Here is a 19,335-nt window from a genome sequence, read left to right on the forward strand (position 1 = left end):
ATCAGAAGAAATGCTCAGGTAATACAGTGAGGGCCTTGGGTGAGCCTTTGGTCTTGCTGGTTTCTGGTGAGAATCAAGATATTTACAGGTGTGGTAGCTATGAAGCAAGACTCCTTCCACATGACAAAAGCATAAGGAAAGGCAAAGGAAACTTTGTCTTCCACCTTGCTGCCCTGAAAGGTACCAGATAGCATTCACATAAACTAACTAAAGAGGCTTTTGGCCTTAAGGGAACATCAAGGGTAGTCTGTCATTACACCCCATGGACCTATGGTGGTGGTGGCCATGGAGAGAGGCACCTCTGCTTTTGGAAAGTGGAGGAAAAGAGTGGAAATAACTGCATCTGTATCTGATGGGTCCAACATTTAAAAATTACTTGAATTCCACTAAGCCCAAGCTATTTTCATTGCTAAATCCCTCCTGCCAAAACTATATGAGGCCCTTTCTCTCTAGGTCCATGGACTATCACAGAAGAGGTGAATGTATGAGAGTATAATGGCTGGTTTTGAGAGATAGAATTAATTCAGATTCTCCAAATCAAAAATGGGTGCACAAATTCCTAAAAAGCTGGAAAAATAAGGGACTTTACTCCTTGGGTCATTATCATCCATTCAAAGAACTTTAACCCCAATCCCTTTTCATTCATCCCAACTATAAAAATGTTCTGCTTCCCATAGAATTCAAATAAATTTACCAAAAAGATATCCAAATACCTAGTGATAAACCTTCCTGGGCATAGTGTTCCCAATTATTACATTTATGCAGATAGATATATACTTTTTCAGATACTGCAGTGGCACCTGGAATGCCAGCAAGACAGAACTGTTCATTCTCCTGGAAAAAGGGCTGAAGCCAGGGAGCCAAGTGGTCTGGCTCAGTGGGTCTGTCCCCCACAAAGATCAGCAAGCTATAATCCACTGGCTTGAAATTCTCACAGCTAGCACATCAGTCTGAACTTAACCTGAGTCATTTGAGCACAGTGGAAAGAGGGACATCTGCAACAGCTGATGCTTGAGGGGGCAGTTTCAACCCCACAGTGTAAGCAGAACTGCTGGAAATTCAAACTGGGCAGAGCCCAACACAGCTCAGCAGCTGCAGGCACTGTCTCACTAGATGTCCTTGTTGGACAGGCCATCTCTGAAAAAAGGCAGCAGCCCATCAGGGACTTATAAATAAAGCCCCCAATTTCCTGGGACAGAACACTTGGGAAAAGGGGCGCTAGTGTGTATGGCTGCAACAGAACTAAATGTCCCTACCTGGCAGCTCAGAAGAAAGCAGTGGATTTCTGACCACAGCATTTGAACTCTGATAAGGGAAAGACTACTTCCTCAAGTGGCTCTGTGAACTCCATGTAGCCTGACTCTGTGAACCCCATGTAGCCTACCTCCAAGTAGGAGTTGATAGACACTTCATGCAGGAGAGCTCTGACTGGCATCTGGCAGGAACCCCTCTGGGACAAACCAACCAAAAGAAGAAACAGGCAGCAATCTTTGCTGCTCTGCAGTCTTTGCTGGTGATTTCCAGGCAAGCAGGCTCTGGAGTGGACATCCAGCAAAATCCAGCAGACTAGCAGCAGAGGGACCTGGCTGTTAGAAGGAAAACTAACAAACAGACAGAAATAGGTTAAACTCAACAAAAAGGACGTCCACTAAGAGACCCCATCCAAAGGTCACCAACCTCGAAAACCAAAGGAAGATAAATCCACAAAGATGGGAAGAAACCAGTGCAAAAAGGCTAAAACTTCAAAAACCAGAACTCTTCTTCTCCTTTAAGGGATTACAGATCCTTGCCAGCAAAGGAAAACAAACCAGATGGAGAATGAGTTTGATAAATTGACAGAAGCAGGCTTCAGAAGCCAGGTAATAACAAACTTCTCCGAGCTAAAGGAGAAATTAACTCCAGATGGATTAAAGACTTAAACATCAGACCTAACACCATAAAAACCCTAGAAGAAAATCTAGGCAAAACCATTCAGGATATAGGTGTAGGCAAGGACTTCATGACCAAAAGGCCAAAAGCAATGGCAACAAAAGAGAAAATAGACAAATGGGACCTAATCGAACTCCACAGCTTCTGCACGGCAAAAGAAACAGTCAGTAGAGTGAATCGGCAACCAACAGAATGGGAAAAAGTTTTTGCAGTCTACCCATCTGACAAGGGGCTGATATCCAGAATTTACAAAGAACTAAAACAGATCTACAAGAAAAAAACAAACAAGCCCATTCAGAAATGGGCAAAGGATATGAACAGATACTTTACAAAAGAAGACATACAGGAGGCCAACAAACATATGAAAAAATGCTCATCATCACTGGTCATTAGAAAAATGCAAATCAAAACCACATTGAGATACCATCTCACACCAGTTAGAGTGGCGATCATTAAAAAATCGGGAAACAACAGATGCTGGAGAGGATGTGGAGAGATAAGAACACCTTTACACTGTTGATGGGAATGTAAATTAATTCAACCATTGTGGAAGACAGTGTGGCGATTCCTCAAGGATCTAAAAATAGAAATCCCATTTGACCCAGCAATCTCATTACTGGGTATATATCCAAAGGATTATAAATCATTCTACTATAAGGACACATGCACATGAATGTTCATTGCAGCACTGTTCACAATAGCAAAGACCTGGAACCAACCCAAATGCCCAATGATGATAGACTGGATAGGGGAAATGTGGTACATATACACCATGGAATATTATGCAGCCATCAAAAACGATGAGTTCACGTCCTTTGTAGGGACATGGATGAACCTGGAAACCATCATTCTCAGCAAACTGACACAAGAGCAGAAAGTCAAACACCACATTTTCTCACTCATAGGCGGGTGTTGATTAATGAGAACACATGGACACAGGGAGGGGAACACTACACACTGGGGTCCGTTGGGGGAAAATGGGGGAGGGATGGGGCGTGGGGAGGTGGGAAGAGATAGCATGGGGAGAAATGACAGATACAGGCGAGGGGACGGAAGGCAGAAAACCACACTGCCATGTGTGTACCTATGCAACAATCTTGCATGTTCTTCACATGTACCCCAAAACCTAAAATGCAATTAAAAAAATAAAAATAAAATAAAATAAAACCTGCAAAAAGCATTGCAAAATCTCTAACTTCCTTAGTTTAAATGGTTTTAACAACCTTCTTATGTTTTACGTTTTATGTAGCTCAAGATTATAGTAGCTCAACACAGAAAAAAACCCTACAGAATGAAAGATACCTTGTTTTATTTTACTTTGCTTTATTGAGCTGTGCGGATATTGAGATTTTTACAAATTAAAGGTTTGTAGCAACCCTGCATCAAGCAAGTCTATTAGTTCCAATTTCCAGTAGCATGTGCTCATTTTGTGTCTTTGTGGCACATTTCAGTGATTCACATAACACTTCAAATGTTTTCAATAATACAATTAATATAATAGTAATATAATTGTCATTATATCTGTTATGATAAACTGTAATCAGTGATCATTGATGTTACAATTGTAATTGTTTTGAGCACCACAAACTTAATCAATATAACCCTACAATGGCTTCTAAGTGTTCAGTTGAAAGAAAGTGGTACATCTCTCACTTAAATAAATAGCTAGAAATGAGTAAGCTTAGTGAGAAGGGCATCTCTAAAGCTGAGAGAGGACAAAGCTCAGTCTCTTGTGCCAAAGAGTCAAACTGTGAAAGAAAAGACAAAATTCTTGAAGAAAATTAAAAGAGCTACTTCAGTGAACTTCACACAAACTAACATGTATAATAATAACAAATAGCCTTATTGGTAATATGGAGAAAGTTTAGTAACGTGAATGAAAGATTAAATGAGTTATAATAGTCCCTTACCTCAAATGGTCATCCAGAGAAAGACCCTGACTCTCTTCAATTCTGTGAAGCTGACAGAGGTGAGAAAGCTGCAGAAGAAAAGTGGAAAACTAGGAGAGCTTGGTTCATGAGGTTTTAGGAAAGAAACTGCATGAAGTGCAAAATGAAGCAGCAAGTACTGACACAGAAGCTGCCACATTTTACCCAGAAGATCTAGCAAGTATTGATGAAGGTGGCCAACTAAACTACAGATTTTCCGTGAAGATAAGACAGCCTTATATTGGAAGAACATGCATCTAGAAATTTCATAGATAGGAAGAAGTCAATGCCTGGTTTCAAAGCTCCAAAAAAACAAGCTCGCCCTATTCTCAAGAGCTAATGCAGTTGGTGGTTTTAGGTTGAAACCAATGCTGATTTATCATTCTGAAAATCCTAGGGCCTTTAAGAATTATAATAAATCTACTCTGCCTGTGCTCTCTAAATGCAACAACATAGCCTGGATGACAGCATATTTGTTTACGGCATGGACTACTGGATATTTTAAACCCATTGTAGAGCCCTACTTCGAGAGAAAAAGATTCCTTTCAAAATATTATTACTCATTGACAATGTAACAGGTGACTCAAGAACTCTGATGGACATATGCCAGAAGAGTGACATTTTAAAGTCTTCTAACATAGCACCATTCTGCAACCCATGGATCAAGAAAAAATTTTGACTTTCAAGTCTTACTATTTAAGAAATACATTTTATAAAGCAAAACTGCCATAGATAGCATATTATTCCATTTTTACACTGTTGATAAAGACATACCCAAGACTGAATAATTCATAAAGAAAAAGAGGTTTAAAGGGCTCACTGTGGCACATGTTCTCACAATCATGGTAGAAGGTGAAAGGCATGCTTTACATGGTGGCAGACAAGAGACAGAATGTGAACCAAGTGAAAAAGAAACCCCTCATACAACCATCAGATTTCATGAGACTTATTCATTACCATGAGAACAGTATGTGAAAAACAGTATGTGAAAAATTATCCCCCATAATTCAATTATACCCCACCGGCCCCCTCCAACAACATGGGGGAATTATGGGAGTTACAATTCAAGATGGGATGTGGATGGAGACACATCCAAACCATACCATTCTACCCCTTACCCTGCCCAAATATCATGTCCTCACATTTCAAAACCAATTATGCCTTTCCAACCGTCTTCTAAAGTCTTAACTCATTTCAGCATTAACTCAAAAGTTCACAGTCCAAAGTCTCATCTGAGACAAGGGAAGTCCCTTCCACCTATGAACCTGTAATACCAAAGCAAGTTAGTTTCTTCCTAGATACAATGGAGTACAAGCATTGTATAAATATACCTGTTCTAAATAGGAGAAATTGTCCAAAACAAAAAAGCTACAACCCACATGTAAGCCTTATATCCAATAGGGCAGTCATTAAGCCGTAAAGTTCCAAAACGGTTTCCTTTGACTCTATGTCTCACATCCAAGTCACATTGATGGAAGACTTGGGTTCCCATGGTCTTGAGCAGCTACAGCCTGTGGCTTTGCAGGATACAGCCCCTCTCCAAACTGCTTTTACAGTCTAGCATTTAGCGTCTGTGACTTTTCCAAGCACATGGTGAAAACTGTTGGTAGATCTACCATTCTGGGGTCTGGAGGATAGTGGCCCTCTTCTCACAGCTTCACCAGGCAGTGCCCCAGTGGGGACCCTGTGTGGGGGCTTACACCCCTTTCCTTTCTGCATTGCCTTAGCAGAGGTTCTCCATGAGACCTCTGCCCCTGCAGTACCTCTGCTGGGAAATTGAGGCATTTCCATACATCCTCTGAAATCTAGGCAGAAGTTACCAAACCTCAGTTCTTGACTTCTGTATGCCCACAGGCTCAATGGTGCATGGAAGCTGCTATGGCTTGGGGCTTGCACCCTCTGAAACCATGGCCCAAGATGTACCTTGGCCCTTTTTAGTCATGGCTAGAAAAGCTGGGACACAGGGCACCAAGTCCCTAGGCTGTACAGTACAGGGGTCTCTGGGCCCACACCAATAAATCATTTTTTTTCTTCTAGACCTCCAGGCCTGTGATGGATGAGGCTGCCAAAAAGGTTTCTGACATGTTCTGGAGACATTTCCCCCATTGTTTTGGTGATTAACATTTGGCTCCTTGTTATTTATGCAAACTTCTGCAGGTAGCATGAATTTCTCCTCAGAAAATGGGATTTTCTTTTCTCTCACATTGTCAGGCTACAAATTTTATGAACTTTTATGTTCTGTTTCTCTTTTAAAACAGAATGCTTTTAACAGCACCCAGGTCATATCTTGAATGTTTTGCTGCTCAGAAATTTTTTTTTCTGCCAGATGCCCTAAATCATCTCCCTCAAACACAAAGTTCCACAAATCTCTAGAGCATGGGCAAAATGCTGCCAGTCTCTTTGCTAAAACATACCAAAAGCCATCTTTGCTCCAGTTCCCAAAAAGTTCCTTATCTCCATCTGAGACCACCTCAGCCTGGATTTCTTTGTTCATATAATTATCAGCATTTTGGTTAAAGCCATTCAACAAGTGTCTAGGAAGTTCCAAACTTTCCCACATCTTCCTGTCTTCTTCTGAGCCCTGCAAATTGTTCCAACTTCTGGCTGTTACCCAGTTCCAAAGTCACTTCCATATTTTTGGGTATCTTTCCAGCAGCATCTCACTCTACCAGTACTAATTACTGTATTAGCTCATTTTCACACTGCTGATAAAGACATACCTGAGACTGATATAAAGAAAAAGAGGTTTAATAGGTTCACAGTTCCATGTGGCTGGGGAGGCTGAATAATCATGGTGGAAAGTGAAAGGCACCTCTTACATGGTGGTAGTCAAGAGAGAGAATAAACTCCAAGTGAAAAGGAAAACCCCTTATAAAACCATCAGATTTTATAAGACTTATTTATTACTGCAGAACAGCATGTGGAAAACTGTCCCCATGATTCAATTGTCTCTCACTGGGTCCCTCCCACAACATGTGGAAATTATGGGAGCTATAATTCAAGATGAGATTTCGGTGGGGACACAGCCAAATCATATAAGATAGTAATTCTGCTCATGTGTCTGGGAGAAGTACACTAAAAATCTTCTGGAAAGGAATCATCATTCTAGATGTCATTTGGAAAGGATTTACTATTAAGAGCATTTGTGATTCATGGTAGGAGGTCAAAATATCAACATTAAGAGGAGTTTGGAAGAAGTTGATTTCACTCCTCATGAATTACTTTGAGGGGTTAAAGATTTTAATGGAAAAAGTCACTGTCGATGCTGAAGATTTGTCTGAATTGCTACAATTTCATGACAAAAACTTGAATGAATGAGAAGTGACTTCTGATGGGTGAGCCAAAAATGTGGTTTCTGAGATGGAGTCTACTCCTAGTGAAGACACTGAAAATTATGGAAATGACAGCAAAGGATTTAGAATGTTACATACATTTAGTTGATAAAGCAGCATCAGGGTTGAAGAGAATTGACTGCAATTTTGAAAGAAGTTCTGAGGGTAAAATGCTATCTAATATCATGACATATTATGGAGAAATCTTTCATGAAAGGAAGTGTCATTTGACACAGCAAACTTTACCATTTTCCTATTTTAAGATATTGCCACAGCCACCCCCACCTTTAGAAATCACCACCTTGATCAGTGTTCAGAAGCCATAACATCAAGGCAACACCCTTTACCACCAAAAGATTATAACTCACTGAGGGTCAAATGATTGTTAGCATTTTTTAGCAATAAAGTAATTTTAATTGAGGTATGTACATTGTTTTTTATACATGTTATTGCACATTTAATAGATGGTAATATAGTGTAAACATAATTTATATTCACTGGGAAACCAAAAAATAAATTGTGTGACTTGCTTTACAGCAGTGGTCTGAAACTGAACCCACATTATCTTCCAGGTATGAATGTATTTGAAATCATATGTTATAAAGAATTACTATTCAGAACATAGCAAGAACTCCTACAATTCATCATCAACAATTCTTGAGCACTGCTTCTTCTAATATTTTTATATTCCTATTCTATTATGTCCTTCTGGAGCGAGCATTTATTAATTAAATGTATGTTGGGATCTTTGTACTCTATTCCAGGGGTCAGCAAACCATAACACATGGGCTAAATCCAGGCTGCTGCTTGTGTTTGTAAATAAAGTTTTATTAGTACATTTTTAGAATTTTTTAGAAAAAAATTTCTAAAATTGAAAGAGGGAAAAGACTTGAATAAACACTTCTCCAAAGATGATACACGAATGAGCAAGAAGCACATGAAGACATTCTCAGCATCACTAATAAATATGGAAAACTGAATAAAAACTACAATGAAAAACCACTTTACAACCATTACAATGGCCATTAAAAGCAGAAAATGACATGTGTTGGCAAGGATATAAAGGAATTGGAGTCCTTGTAATTTGCTGATGGAAATGTGAAATGGTGCAGCCTCAGTGGAAAACAGTACAGCACTTCCTCAAAAAGTTAAAAAGAATTATTATATGATTTGGTAATTCCACTGCTAGATACATACACAAAAATTTGAAAGCAGAGCTCAAATAGATAGTTGTATACCCATGATTGTAGCAGCATTATTCAGAATAGGTAAAAGGTGGGGAGAAAACCTAAATGTTCATTCATTGATTAATGAATAAGCAAATTATGGTTTATACTACCATGCCTTAAACAATTAAATATTATTACATATTTTATAATTATTGTCTAAGAATAATGAATAATAGAGGGTTTCTGATAAAATTCTCCAATAAAAAGAAACAAGGGCTCCTTGGGGAAATGGCTGATTCCAGGACTGGGATAGAGAATACACAAGGTGAACCTGAAGCATCTTGTAATGCCAGAAAGTAAAAACGTGAGAAACACACACACACACACATACACAGGTGGAGATATACCTAAGGACACAAGAAAAAAAACTGAAAGTGCTCCTAATGGCCAAAGCTGAAATATTTTGTGTAAAAAGGAAATAACTCAAATCACAAAATACATATTCATGTGTCCATCCTGATATATTTTTTAATGCTTAAATAAATAGTGAAAAAGAGACAATTTTCTGTAAATAATAATTCCAACTAATTTATGTGGATACTCTTCTAGGAGATGTAGCACAAATCCTCACCCCTTAAGTTTAGACTACGTTAACTAACAGGCTCCTAAAGAGTAACATTATGGAAAGTGGAGGTGGGGATGAATGTAACTTTATAGTGGAGAGAACTGGCAAACACAGCTTCAACTAGGTGATCAAAGTTAACGTAATCAGTTACATCATATTGATAGGATTTTCCATCAATATGAGATGATGCAAAAACACGTCATCTCTGTAATCTTTCAAAAACACATAAACCTGCTCTATGAGACAAACATTAAACAAATCTGAATTGAGCAACATTCTACAATTCCATGGTAGTCCCTGACTACTTCCCTTCAAAATCATCAAGGTCATCAAAAACAAGTAAACCAATACCTGGACAGTAAACCTAAACTGGATGACTGCTTGCTAAGATATGAAATTTAAATGGGAGCTAGTGTCTCATAACAATACTTAAAATGTCCAGGATATAATGAATATAACTCATTATATGAAATATCAGAAAACCACACCTTGAATGAGCAAAGAAAATCAACAGATGCCAACACCAAGATTACTTGGATGTAGAAATTATCTGACAAGGATTTTAAAGCAGACATCATTAGACGCTTTAATAAGCAATTATGAACACTCTTGAAACATATGAATAATATAATATCTCAGCAAAGAAATAGAAATTGTAAAAATGAACAAAATGAAAACTACAAAACTGAAAAAAATAAAATAACACAAAAATCTCATTGGATTGATTCCACAGCAATATGTAGATGGTAGGACAGAATCAGTGAACTTGAAAACAGATAAATAGATTGTCCTCATTGAACAACAAAGGGAAAACAGACTAAAAAAAAATGGAAAGAATCATAAGAACTGTGACAATAACAAAAGATCTAACATTTATGTCATCAGAGTTCCCAAAAGAGTTGAATAGCAAATACAATTCAATAAAAAATGGCAGAAAATCTTTAAAATTTGTCCAAAAGCATAAACCTACAAAGCTAATGGGATTCTATGTTCTATTTTTGCATCTCCTGGTGATTCTATAATTATTTCAAATAAAAAGTGAAAAAACATAAAGTGATAATCACCATCTCACATTCTTTTCTGTTTGTGATCACCTCAGAAGTATAAACCTATAAAAGAGTGGCTATAATGTATTAAGTTCCTACTATGTATCATATCATATTACAATTTTATCCTCATAATAATTCTAAGAAGTAATTATGGTAATTACATCAAAATCACTTAATGTTTTAGAGATTACTAAGTACCAGGCATTGTGCTAAGTGCTTGACAGTCATTATTGCAACAAATCATCAAAACAATCCTATAACATGTGATGCAGGCACTACTAATTATCTCCATTGTACAAATGAGGAACTGCTGAAAAATGGGATTTATTAGTTTGTTCCAGGTCACATAATATACAAGTTTCACAGAGATACAATCATCCAGAAAAAAAAAAAATTGACATTTAAAAAGGTGAATAATTTAAATCAAATCTATGATTATGTGAGAAAGAACAGGCCACATTAGCAAAGTCTACATTATAGAATATTTAGGAAAAAATGAGATTTAATTAATTCCTGTAAGGTTTTCACATTTAAAGCTGTATTGGGATGTTTTCTTAAAAAGCTTGAGCTAAGCTGTTACAATTTCTAAGTCTATGAGGTAAAAAACCCGACAAAAGAGTGTAAGTTAATATTCATTCCTGTGCCAGTATTGGGCAGTTTTAATAAGCATAGAGATATTTCTAAATATCAAGCCAACCAGCAGCATCATTCAGTTTCACCGAAGGCAGCATAGTATGGTGAAAAGAGTAAAAGCAGTAAGATCAGAACTGAGTTCTCCTTTACTAATTGGATGGTACTGACAAGTTACAATGCCTACATCTCAGATTTTTCATCTGAAAAATGGAGATAATTACCCCTGTCCAAACCCACTCTACTGAGGATGCAATGCTGAAATGTTCTACAAACACTATGTTATAGTAAGGGTATGAAAATTTAATGCTTGAACATGAAATGTAAATGTTTTGGATTGGCAGACATAAGTCTTGGCAAGGAAAAACTTTTCAATTACTCAGAGCTATAAAATAAAAGTCACGTCGTCATAGTGGAAAAATCACAAAGCATTCAGTCTTCCCTTATTCATAGGGTTTCTGACAAACTCTAGATGATATTTTGAACAACAAAAATTATTATCTAAATATTATTTCTACTTAGTGCTAGTACATTCTTCAGTGAAACATGAACATATATGCACAGATGCGAGCATGCACACACATACAAAACATCACTTTTTATTGCCACTCTTCACCTTGAAAACTGATAGAGAAATATTAAGTGATAAAGCACCACTGATGCTGATTCCAACTGTTGGGAGTCCCTCTAGGAGCTTCCTCTCACTCTGGATCATCTTGATCTGTGCTTCTGTGTGTGTGCATATGTATGTGTGTCTGTGAAAAAGAGAGGGAGGGAGAGAGACAGAAAGAAAATGAGAGAGAGAGAGCGAGAGAGAGAGGGAGAGGGAGACAGCGAGAGAGGGGGAACAGGGAGAGGAGAGAGGAGGGGGATGGGGAGGAGATAGAGAGAGAGAGATAGAGAGAGAGAGAGAGAGAGAGAGAGAGAGAGAGCGAGCCCGGAACGGTAACTCACACCTGTAATCCCAGCACTCTGGGAGGCCGAGGTGGGCAGATCATCTGAGTTCAGGAGTTCAAGACCAGCCTGTCCAACATGGTGAAACCCTGTCTCTACTAAAATTACAAAAACTACCTGGGCATGGTGGTGCATGCCTGTAATCCCAGCTACTCAAGAGGTTGAGGCAGGTGAATCACTTAAAACTGGGAGGCAGAGCTTGCTGTGAGCCAAGATTGCCACCATTGCACTCCAGCCTGGGCGAGAAGAGTGAAACTCCATCTCAAAGACAGGGGTGGGGGGTGGGGGGGGTGGGGGGGTGGGGTAGAGAGAGAGAGAGAAAGAGAGAGAGAGAGAGAGAGAGAGAGAGAAAGAGAGCCTACTAGTATATTAAGTATAAAATATAGAATTTAATAGAAATGCACAGTTACCTTCACCATTTTCATGAAGTTGCTTTGTGAAATTTTCATTTCAGCACCAAGCAAATAAAACTGGTAGGATAACTTTTTTTCTCATGGCAAGTGATACATTCAAATGTGGTATAGAACCTTTTGTATAAGGTTTAACAGATTCTCTATTTTACAGAGGCAGTGAAATACAACTAGTTAACACATTGTCTACTTCTTCTTCCAAATATACCTACACTAGTAGTGACATGAAAGTGCTCAGTAGGTGTCAGAACCAGTAATATTCGCTTTACATGTCCTGCTTCTTGTATACATGTACAGACATGTATTTATACACATCTGACTTCCAAATGGTGTGTGCCTTTGGTCCCAGATACTCAGGAAGCTGAGGTGTGAGGATTGCTTGGGCCTGGGAGGTTGACTGTACTCTAGTGTGGGTAACAGAGTGAGACATGTCCCCACCTCCAGAAAAAAAAAAAAAGAATTTACTGCACCTTTATTGTGTATTAATTCTGAGTATTTTACAGATACAAATTTAGTTATAAAAATAACAAAATACAGGCCAGGCGCGGTGGCTCAAGCCTGTAATCCCAACACTTTGGGAGGCCGAAGCAGGTGGATCATGAGGTCAAGAGATCGAGACCATCCTGGTCAACATGGTGAAACCCTGTCACTACTAAAAATACAAAAAAAAAAAAAAAAAAAAATTAGCTGGGCATGGTGGCGCATGCCTGTAATCCCAGCTACTCAGGAGGCTGAGGCAGGAGAATTGCCTGAACCCAGGAGGCAGAGGTTGCGGTGAGCCGAGATGGTGCCATTGCACTCCAGCCTGGGTAACAAGAGTGAAACTCCGTCTCAAAAAAAACAAAACAAAACAAAACAAAAATAAAATACATACATTTATATAGTATTTATGTGCCAAGCATATTTCTAAGCACATAAACTAATCAATTCTTCATAAAAATTTTATGAGGTAGATGCATTACATTTTGACAGGCATGAAAACAGAGACACACGAAGTAACTTGCACAAAGTCACCCAACTAGCAAGTTACATAATTGGGATTTGAATCCAGGCAGCCTGGTTTCAAAGACTAACCATTTGAACTATAAGTTATCATATATCCAAAAATGGAATTTTATTGCCCATTTGTATTTCAATATATTCCCAAGAATACCAAAATTCTAACAAGGCCCAACAACTACCTTGATGACTCCTCCAGAACCATATAATGATTAATTTTTTAAAGACAAATATAAAGAGAACAAAGATTTTTTTGTCACATATAAGTCATAAACCCTAATACAGAACTGGTGGCCTACCTTCAAAGCCTAAAGTGTCTTTATACTAGTCTAAAACCAATTGAATGAACCACCCTCCCACAACAAGCTGTGGGAGAAATGAGAGCCTCAAATTGTATTCCTAAGAAGATGCAAAAGAGAAAGAAAAATAAAGAACAGTTCCTGACCTTAAGAAGCTAGCCTGGCACTCACAGCTAGGCCAAGCAATTCTCCTATTGGACATAAACTATTCATAGAATACCAATCATAAGGTAACTCTGGGACTATGATAAAATGAGACAAAGCAAGGCCACTTAATTTTGTCTAAGTATAGACAAAAACAAGGTTACTGTGCCACCCATGACATACCAACACCTCCCCCACTCTGCCCAGGCTATCCTTGTTCTAGTCCCCTCCCTGTCGATGATTTATTGAACTACCAATCATAAAATTGGCCCCATTTTCTGTCAGTATCCAATCTAGAATAAACCTTTTCCTTGGACCCACCACCAAATCTTACAATCCATTGTTTTTTTCTAACACCCTCTTAGTGATACATTCCATGGTTCCCTGAAGCATGTTCTCTCTCACTGCAGTGAAGAATAAACCCAACTTGTTCACCTATAGGGGTATTCTTGCCTTTGACTGGAAGCCATTGACCTAAGAGTTATAGCAAATGGGTCTGGCTTGCCCTCAGAGCAAGCCCAGAAGCACCTTTACTATTCTATCTAGTGAAGGTAAGAGAAAGGCATAGGAGAGACTGCAAAATGTCTGAGCCTCCTCTGTGAAATAGCAGGAGTGATACACGCATGTCTCTGACTTTTTAATGCACAATAATAGTAGACACAATTAAAAGGAGCCCAATCTCTGTGTGTGACCGGGGATTGGGGAGAGTCAATAATTGTTTCACACAGGTCAAAATTAATGGTTTTGAGAAGTGTGAAAATAAGTCTGTACTTACCAGGTATACATTGAAAGTTATCTCCTGATTTAGGTTTCTTTATAATAGTAAGTTGTCTGTTTCCCTATGTCCTGTCAACCATTGTAATCACAGAAAAAAGCAAGTGAGCATCTACCCCATCTCTGGGAGAAAGATTTAACATTAGAGGAGGGTCCTGTCCAGACAGGAAAAGGAAAGAAAAAGCTCATTCTTTCCTCCTCAGTTGATTGTAGAGAGGTATGAAGCAGAAATATGAAAAGTTGGCAGTGCTATAAACTTAACTCTCTGGGCCAAAATCTGAAGGAGGCATGTTCAATAGCAAAAGAATAAGTAACAAACAGAACTTCAGTTCCTTTTGTTTTATACTTGTGCAAGATCACAACCATCCAAACACCTGGGATGAAAGTGGATAGGCAGCAATAATGGGACAGTCACTCTCAGTTCCCACGTGGCATGGAAGGAACCAAGAAGTTCTGTCTTGTCCTAAAGGTATGAATGTGGCCTTTTCAGAGCCTGCCATAGGGAGAAACACAGGCTCTGTTACCACATGTAAGAAAGACAAAGTCAGTTCTGGGACAAGGGTCCGATCAACCACATCCCATTTTCCTGAATCAGTGCACTTTACTCCCACCTCAGCCACACTATCATTAACAGTATAATTCTGTGTATATCCAGATTACTTTGTAAAAGGGTAGGTAAGAAATATGAAATACAAACTAACATGTAGGAACGTGTTATTTATAAAAGGTGCTTAAATTAGCAAATACCAATAAGATTACTGGATTGATTAGAATTGAGAACTTCGTTTCCCCACAACTTTGTGTAGCAAAGGTAGACTCGAGATTAAGAACAAATCAATTATAAACTCTAAAAAAAAATACTGTCTTTGCAAATTTTTGTATAGTCTTAGTAAATCTACATGCATGTGTAAACATATACAAAAATAATTGTAGAAAATAAATCAAAACATTAACAATGCTTATCTTTGGATAGGTGGGTATGTGGATTTTGGGTTTAATTAATGAATATTTTTCAATATTGTCCAAATGTCCCCCAATGAACATATTACTTTTGTAATAAGAATCAAATCAATTTTTAAACATGAGACACTCAGAAATTTTTATTCATTTTATTTTGCAGTGAAAGAACATGAATATCTTTTCAAAATGGTAGAGTGATCACTTTCAACGAATGCTAATAGGAAAAGAGAATTATACACTGTAATTAAGGCTTACACAATTACACAGAGCATTATGTGCAAACTTTTGAAAATACTATGACTAACACTTCACTGATAAACAATAACCTCAATATGACTAAGTTTCATTATTTATCACAGTTACATAAAATACAAGAGCCTATGAATAAGCTGTTATTAGCAATAAATGTAGCTTTGCCTGACATTCTTATCTATATGCAGTCCTCTTAAGCATTTAAGTTTTAAATTCTACTGCGTTGTTATTGCACAATGAAGCAGGCACAACAATATTAAATCCTCTAGCTAAAAGACTAAGTAAACAAAAATAGAAAAAAAAATGCAAAAACCCTTGGGTTGCTTCCCAGAATTTTTTTTCAAACAAATATTGATCTCATTTAGCATTTCTGATAGTTTCACAGCCACAGATTAATAGCTATATGACAAAATGACTTCAGAAGGGTTAAGCTACACAGCACTATACTAAGGTTTTAAATCATTTACCACAGTCTACATTTCTTGAAAACATTCTACTACTAAAATGCAAGGTCAAATTAATTAGTTTTTGAACTTTTCTTATATTTTTGAAACCTATGTTTTAACTGACACTACAAGAAAAATACAGAACACAATACTTCTTATACCTTGAGTAACTATATCTCGGGCAGTTAATTTCAGGGCCATATATACTTCGCTTTAACGATCAATGTCTTCTACTAATGCCTCAAGGTTTTTGCAACAAGCTTTAACTTCTTCAATTGCAGCCATCCAATTATCATAAATAATTTTGTCATAAATTTCATCATTAACTTCTCTAACTACCCCCTCCTGCTGTGATTCAAGTGCATCACCTGAGAAAAATAATACTGATCTTGGAATTATGTAAGTACGTAAATTGTGACCAAGTAAAAAATCATCATTTCCATCCCTTCCATTTGACGTGAATCCATGAGGAGAGAAAAAATTGAAAAATGAATCCTTGGGAAAATCTTCAGTTACAGTTCGGATTGTTCCCCAGATCCGATGTTTCTGTTTCTTCTTTATCGTTTTTAAAGTGACATTCTTTCCTTCATTCCAATCTATCTCACAGCCTGTGGAATACTCAATCGCAGTTCCCCTATAGGGATGGGGATCATAATATGCTAACTTTGACTTCAGCACATAGGTCTTTGTCAACAACTCATTTTTGAAATATTCATTGGGTTTGAAGTGAAATTCTAGTGTGAAACTGAGAGGCTCGCCAGGATCTGAAAGCTTAACTTTAATATCTGTCAGGAGCTTCAGAATAGGCTCATCATATTTCTTAATCAAAGGAGTGAGTGCATCAACGTTTTTTAAAACAGTCAGCCAAAAATCAGGAATTCCCTTCGGATCCTCCTCTTCCTTATTCTCTTCTCCAGTAGCCTCAATGTCATCATCATCATCATCATCATCATCATCATCGTCATCCTCCACAGCATAATCATAATAATAGTCCTCATAACCATCGTCCTCATCCACATATTCATGTACCATTCCCTCCTCATTACCATACATCTCTTCATCATACATTTCCTCATCATCATAGTCCTCAGAGTCTGATTTATATTCACATTCCTCTTCTGTAGGTTCATAGATTGCATTGATGATCTGACGTCTTTTTTCCAGTAAGGGTTGATACATTTCAGCAAACTTTCTTTCAATGTCATGAAATTCCCTCAGGAATTTGGATTCTAAATTGGCCGCTCTAGTTTGAAGCTTTTTAAGGGCTAACACACGGTACTTAACTTTCACAGGCAGACTTTCAACAAAGTCTGTATCTAAAACATAACCGATAAGTCCTTTTGGACGGTCTGGGTCTGAGCCCTCATCAGAATCTCCACCTTTTTTCCCATCTTCCCCGGACCCAGCAGCAGTATCTTCACCTTTTTCCCCTTCTTCCCCGAGCCCAGCGGCGGCTTCATCGCCGCACTTCCCATCATCTCCAAGCTCAGCAGCGGCATCTTCACCGCGCTCCGGTTGTTCCCCGGGCCCTTCCATCATTATTTGATTACCAGCCTCTTCTTGACTGGATTCTGACAGTTCCTTATGGTCCGCTGACTCGGCCATTTTTCAAAGGACCGTATACGCCTAAGTTGGCTACCACAGAGATCGGGAGACCAAACCTCTGTAGGAAAAGACTCACCGAAATATCAGAAGCGGCGGTGGTCGGGGCAGAGGTGGACCTAGCAGTGGCGTCCGGACTTAGGGAACGACGATCAAGGCTGCCGCGGGGATAAAAGGTGGTGCTGAGGCTTTGAGAATCTGACTGAAGCAGTGGCGGCCTGGGCTGGGTGCAGAAGGCGGCGATGACTGCGGGGACGGATACCGCAGGAGAGAGCCAGAGACTGCAGAGAGCCGCAGTGGGCAGACCTCCTCCTCAAGCAGCTAGTGCTGCAAGGAAAAATGGTGCCGCAATATGATTGCGCAGCTGTCACTTGCCTAAAATTTCTTGGTGCAAATAGATTGCTGCGTCACCTCCTTCCCTCCCACAACTCTGCCCTAATCTCATTTGCTGCGATGTAGTGACTGACAAACCCAGAGCCAGTAAATTATTAGATCTATCAAGTTTTCAACTCTGCTCACCTTCCCAGGTTCTCTAATATGGCTGATTCATCCACCTCGTACTCGCCCTCTGCCCCATTTGCCGCAGTTTCTGGAATCCCATTGCGTTTATTCGTTTATTCATCCAATTTTTAACCGATATTATACTTCTGCGATTTCTAGAGAGCTCAGAAAAAAAACGTAATTAAAATGTCGGACAATGAGATAGGACAAGGCACCCTCCCATCCTAAATCAGTCTCAGATTTTAGATCGGGGACCTGGAGAGGGGAAGGGTTGGATGGTGGAAGAGCTGATAAACAAACGCTTCAAAGATTAAAAACACCAAGAATTCGCACTGATGTTCTTTGGGTGGTGTGTCAGTTATTTAAATATTCTATATTATGTTTGTCTGTATTTTTCACAAGCTACACGATTTTACACTGAAAAATTCTCCAAACAATTCCTGTGAGGGGAGGAGGAGGAAGTCCGATGGCAGTGGGGGTGAATAAGGGGCTGTGAAGAAAAACCAGTATGGCGTATGTGACGAGCAAACGCATCAGACAATTAACCACAATTAACCAGTTGCTTGGCTTATAAATAACCCCAGTCCCAATACCGACTTTCCACTTCTCCTTCTTAATGCTGGCTTTAACAGCAGTAAGGAATCTTAAAAAAAAAAAAAAAAAGCCTAAATGGAAAGTTATATTTATTCTTAGAAATCATAACATTTGCTTGGTGCTTTTACTGGAAATAATCTAAATCTCAGCACTAAAGAAATGGTTAAATTATTCAATAAAGTATTCATAAGATGAACTACTTTGCAATCATTAAAATTTCCTCTCATTGGTGAGGTTTATTTTGTTCGTATTTCTAATTTGTATCATTTACTAATTGAAATTTTTTAAAATTTTAAGTGACTATTATTTTCCAGACTTAAGGAATTATTTCTTACTGTCTCAGCGATTAAAACTGTTTACATATTGTTGTATTTATTTCCAGATTCTGTCAGTTGTAGATAAATTTTTCCTTTTACTTTATTCCTGTGTACTACATACCATTACAGTATCTACAAAATTAAATTTTCAGACTCATATCTCAGTCTGGTGATTATATAGTTATGAATGGGTATATAGTCATATCCATTCTAAGTTTTCTTTTCTGTTTCTGTAGTTGCAATATTCCTTGTAGTTTCCTGATAATAAATACGATTTATACTCATTTTACAAAATTTGGAAAATGAGGTAATTTTTAGAGTACCACAGAAATCACTAGAAGTCTCACAACCCTTACAGCACCAAAGTGGACATTTTGGTCCTTTTCTTTCTAATTTGCTTATATGTATGTTTGTGTTTAGG

General features: G+C 38.3%; 1 protein-coding gene across 1 annotated transcript; it reads right to left on the reverse strand.

Moving 5' to 3' along the window:
- Positions 1-15,335: 15,335 nt before the first annotated feature.
- On the reverse strand, positions 15,336-17,910 carry NAP1L2 (nucleosome assembly protein 1 like 2). The gene has a single exon (XM_003944991.3). It carries the CDS (start codon positions 17,503-17,505, stop codon positions 16,114-16,116), a length of 1,392 nt encoding a protein of 463 aa, XP_003945040.1. The 5' UTR covers positions 17,506-17,910; the 3' UTR covers positions 15,336-16,113.
- Between the last annotated feature and the right edge of the window lie 1,425 nt (positions 17,911-19,335).

This window comes from Saimiri boliviensis, chromosome X, assembly GCF_048565385.1.
Source record: "Saimiri boliviensis isolate mSaiBol1 chromosome X, mSaiBol1.pri, whole genome shotgun sequence".
Taxonomy (NCBI): domain Eukaryota; kingdom Metazoa; phylum Chordata; class Mammalia; order Primates; family Cebidae; genus Saimiri; species Saimiri boliviensis.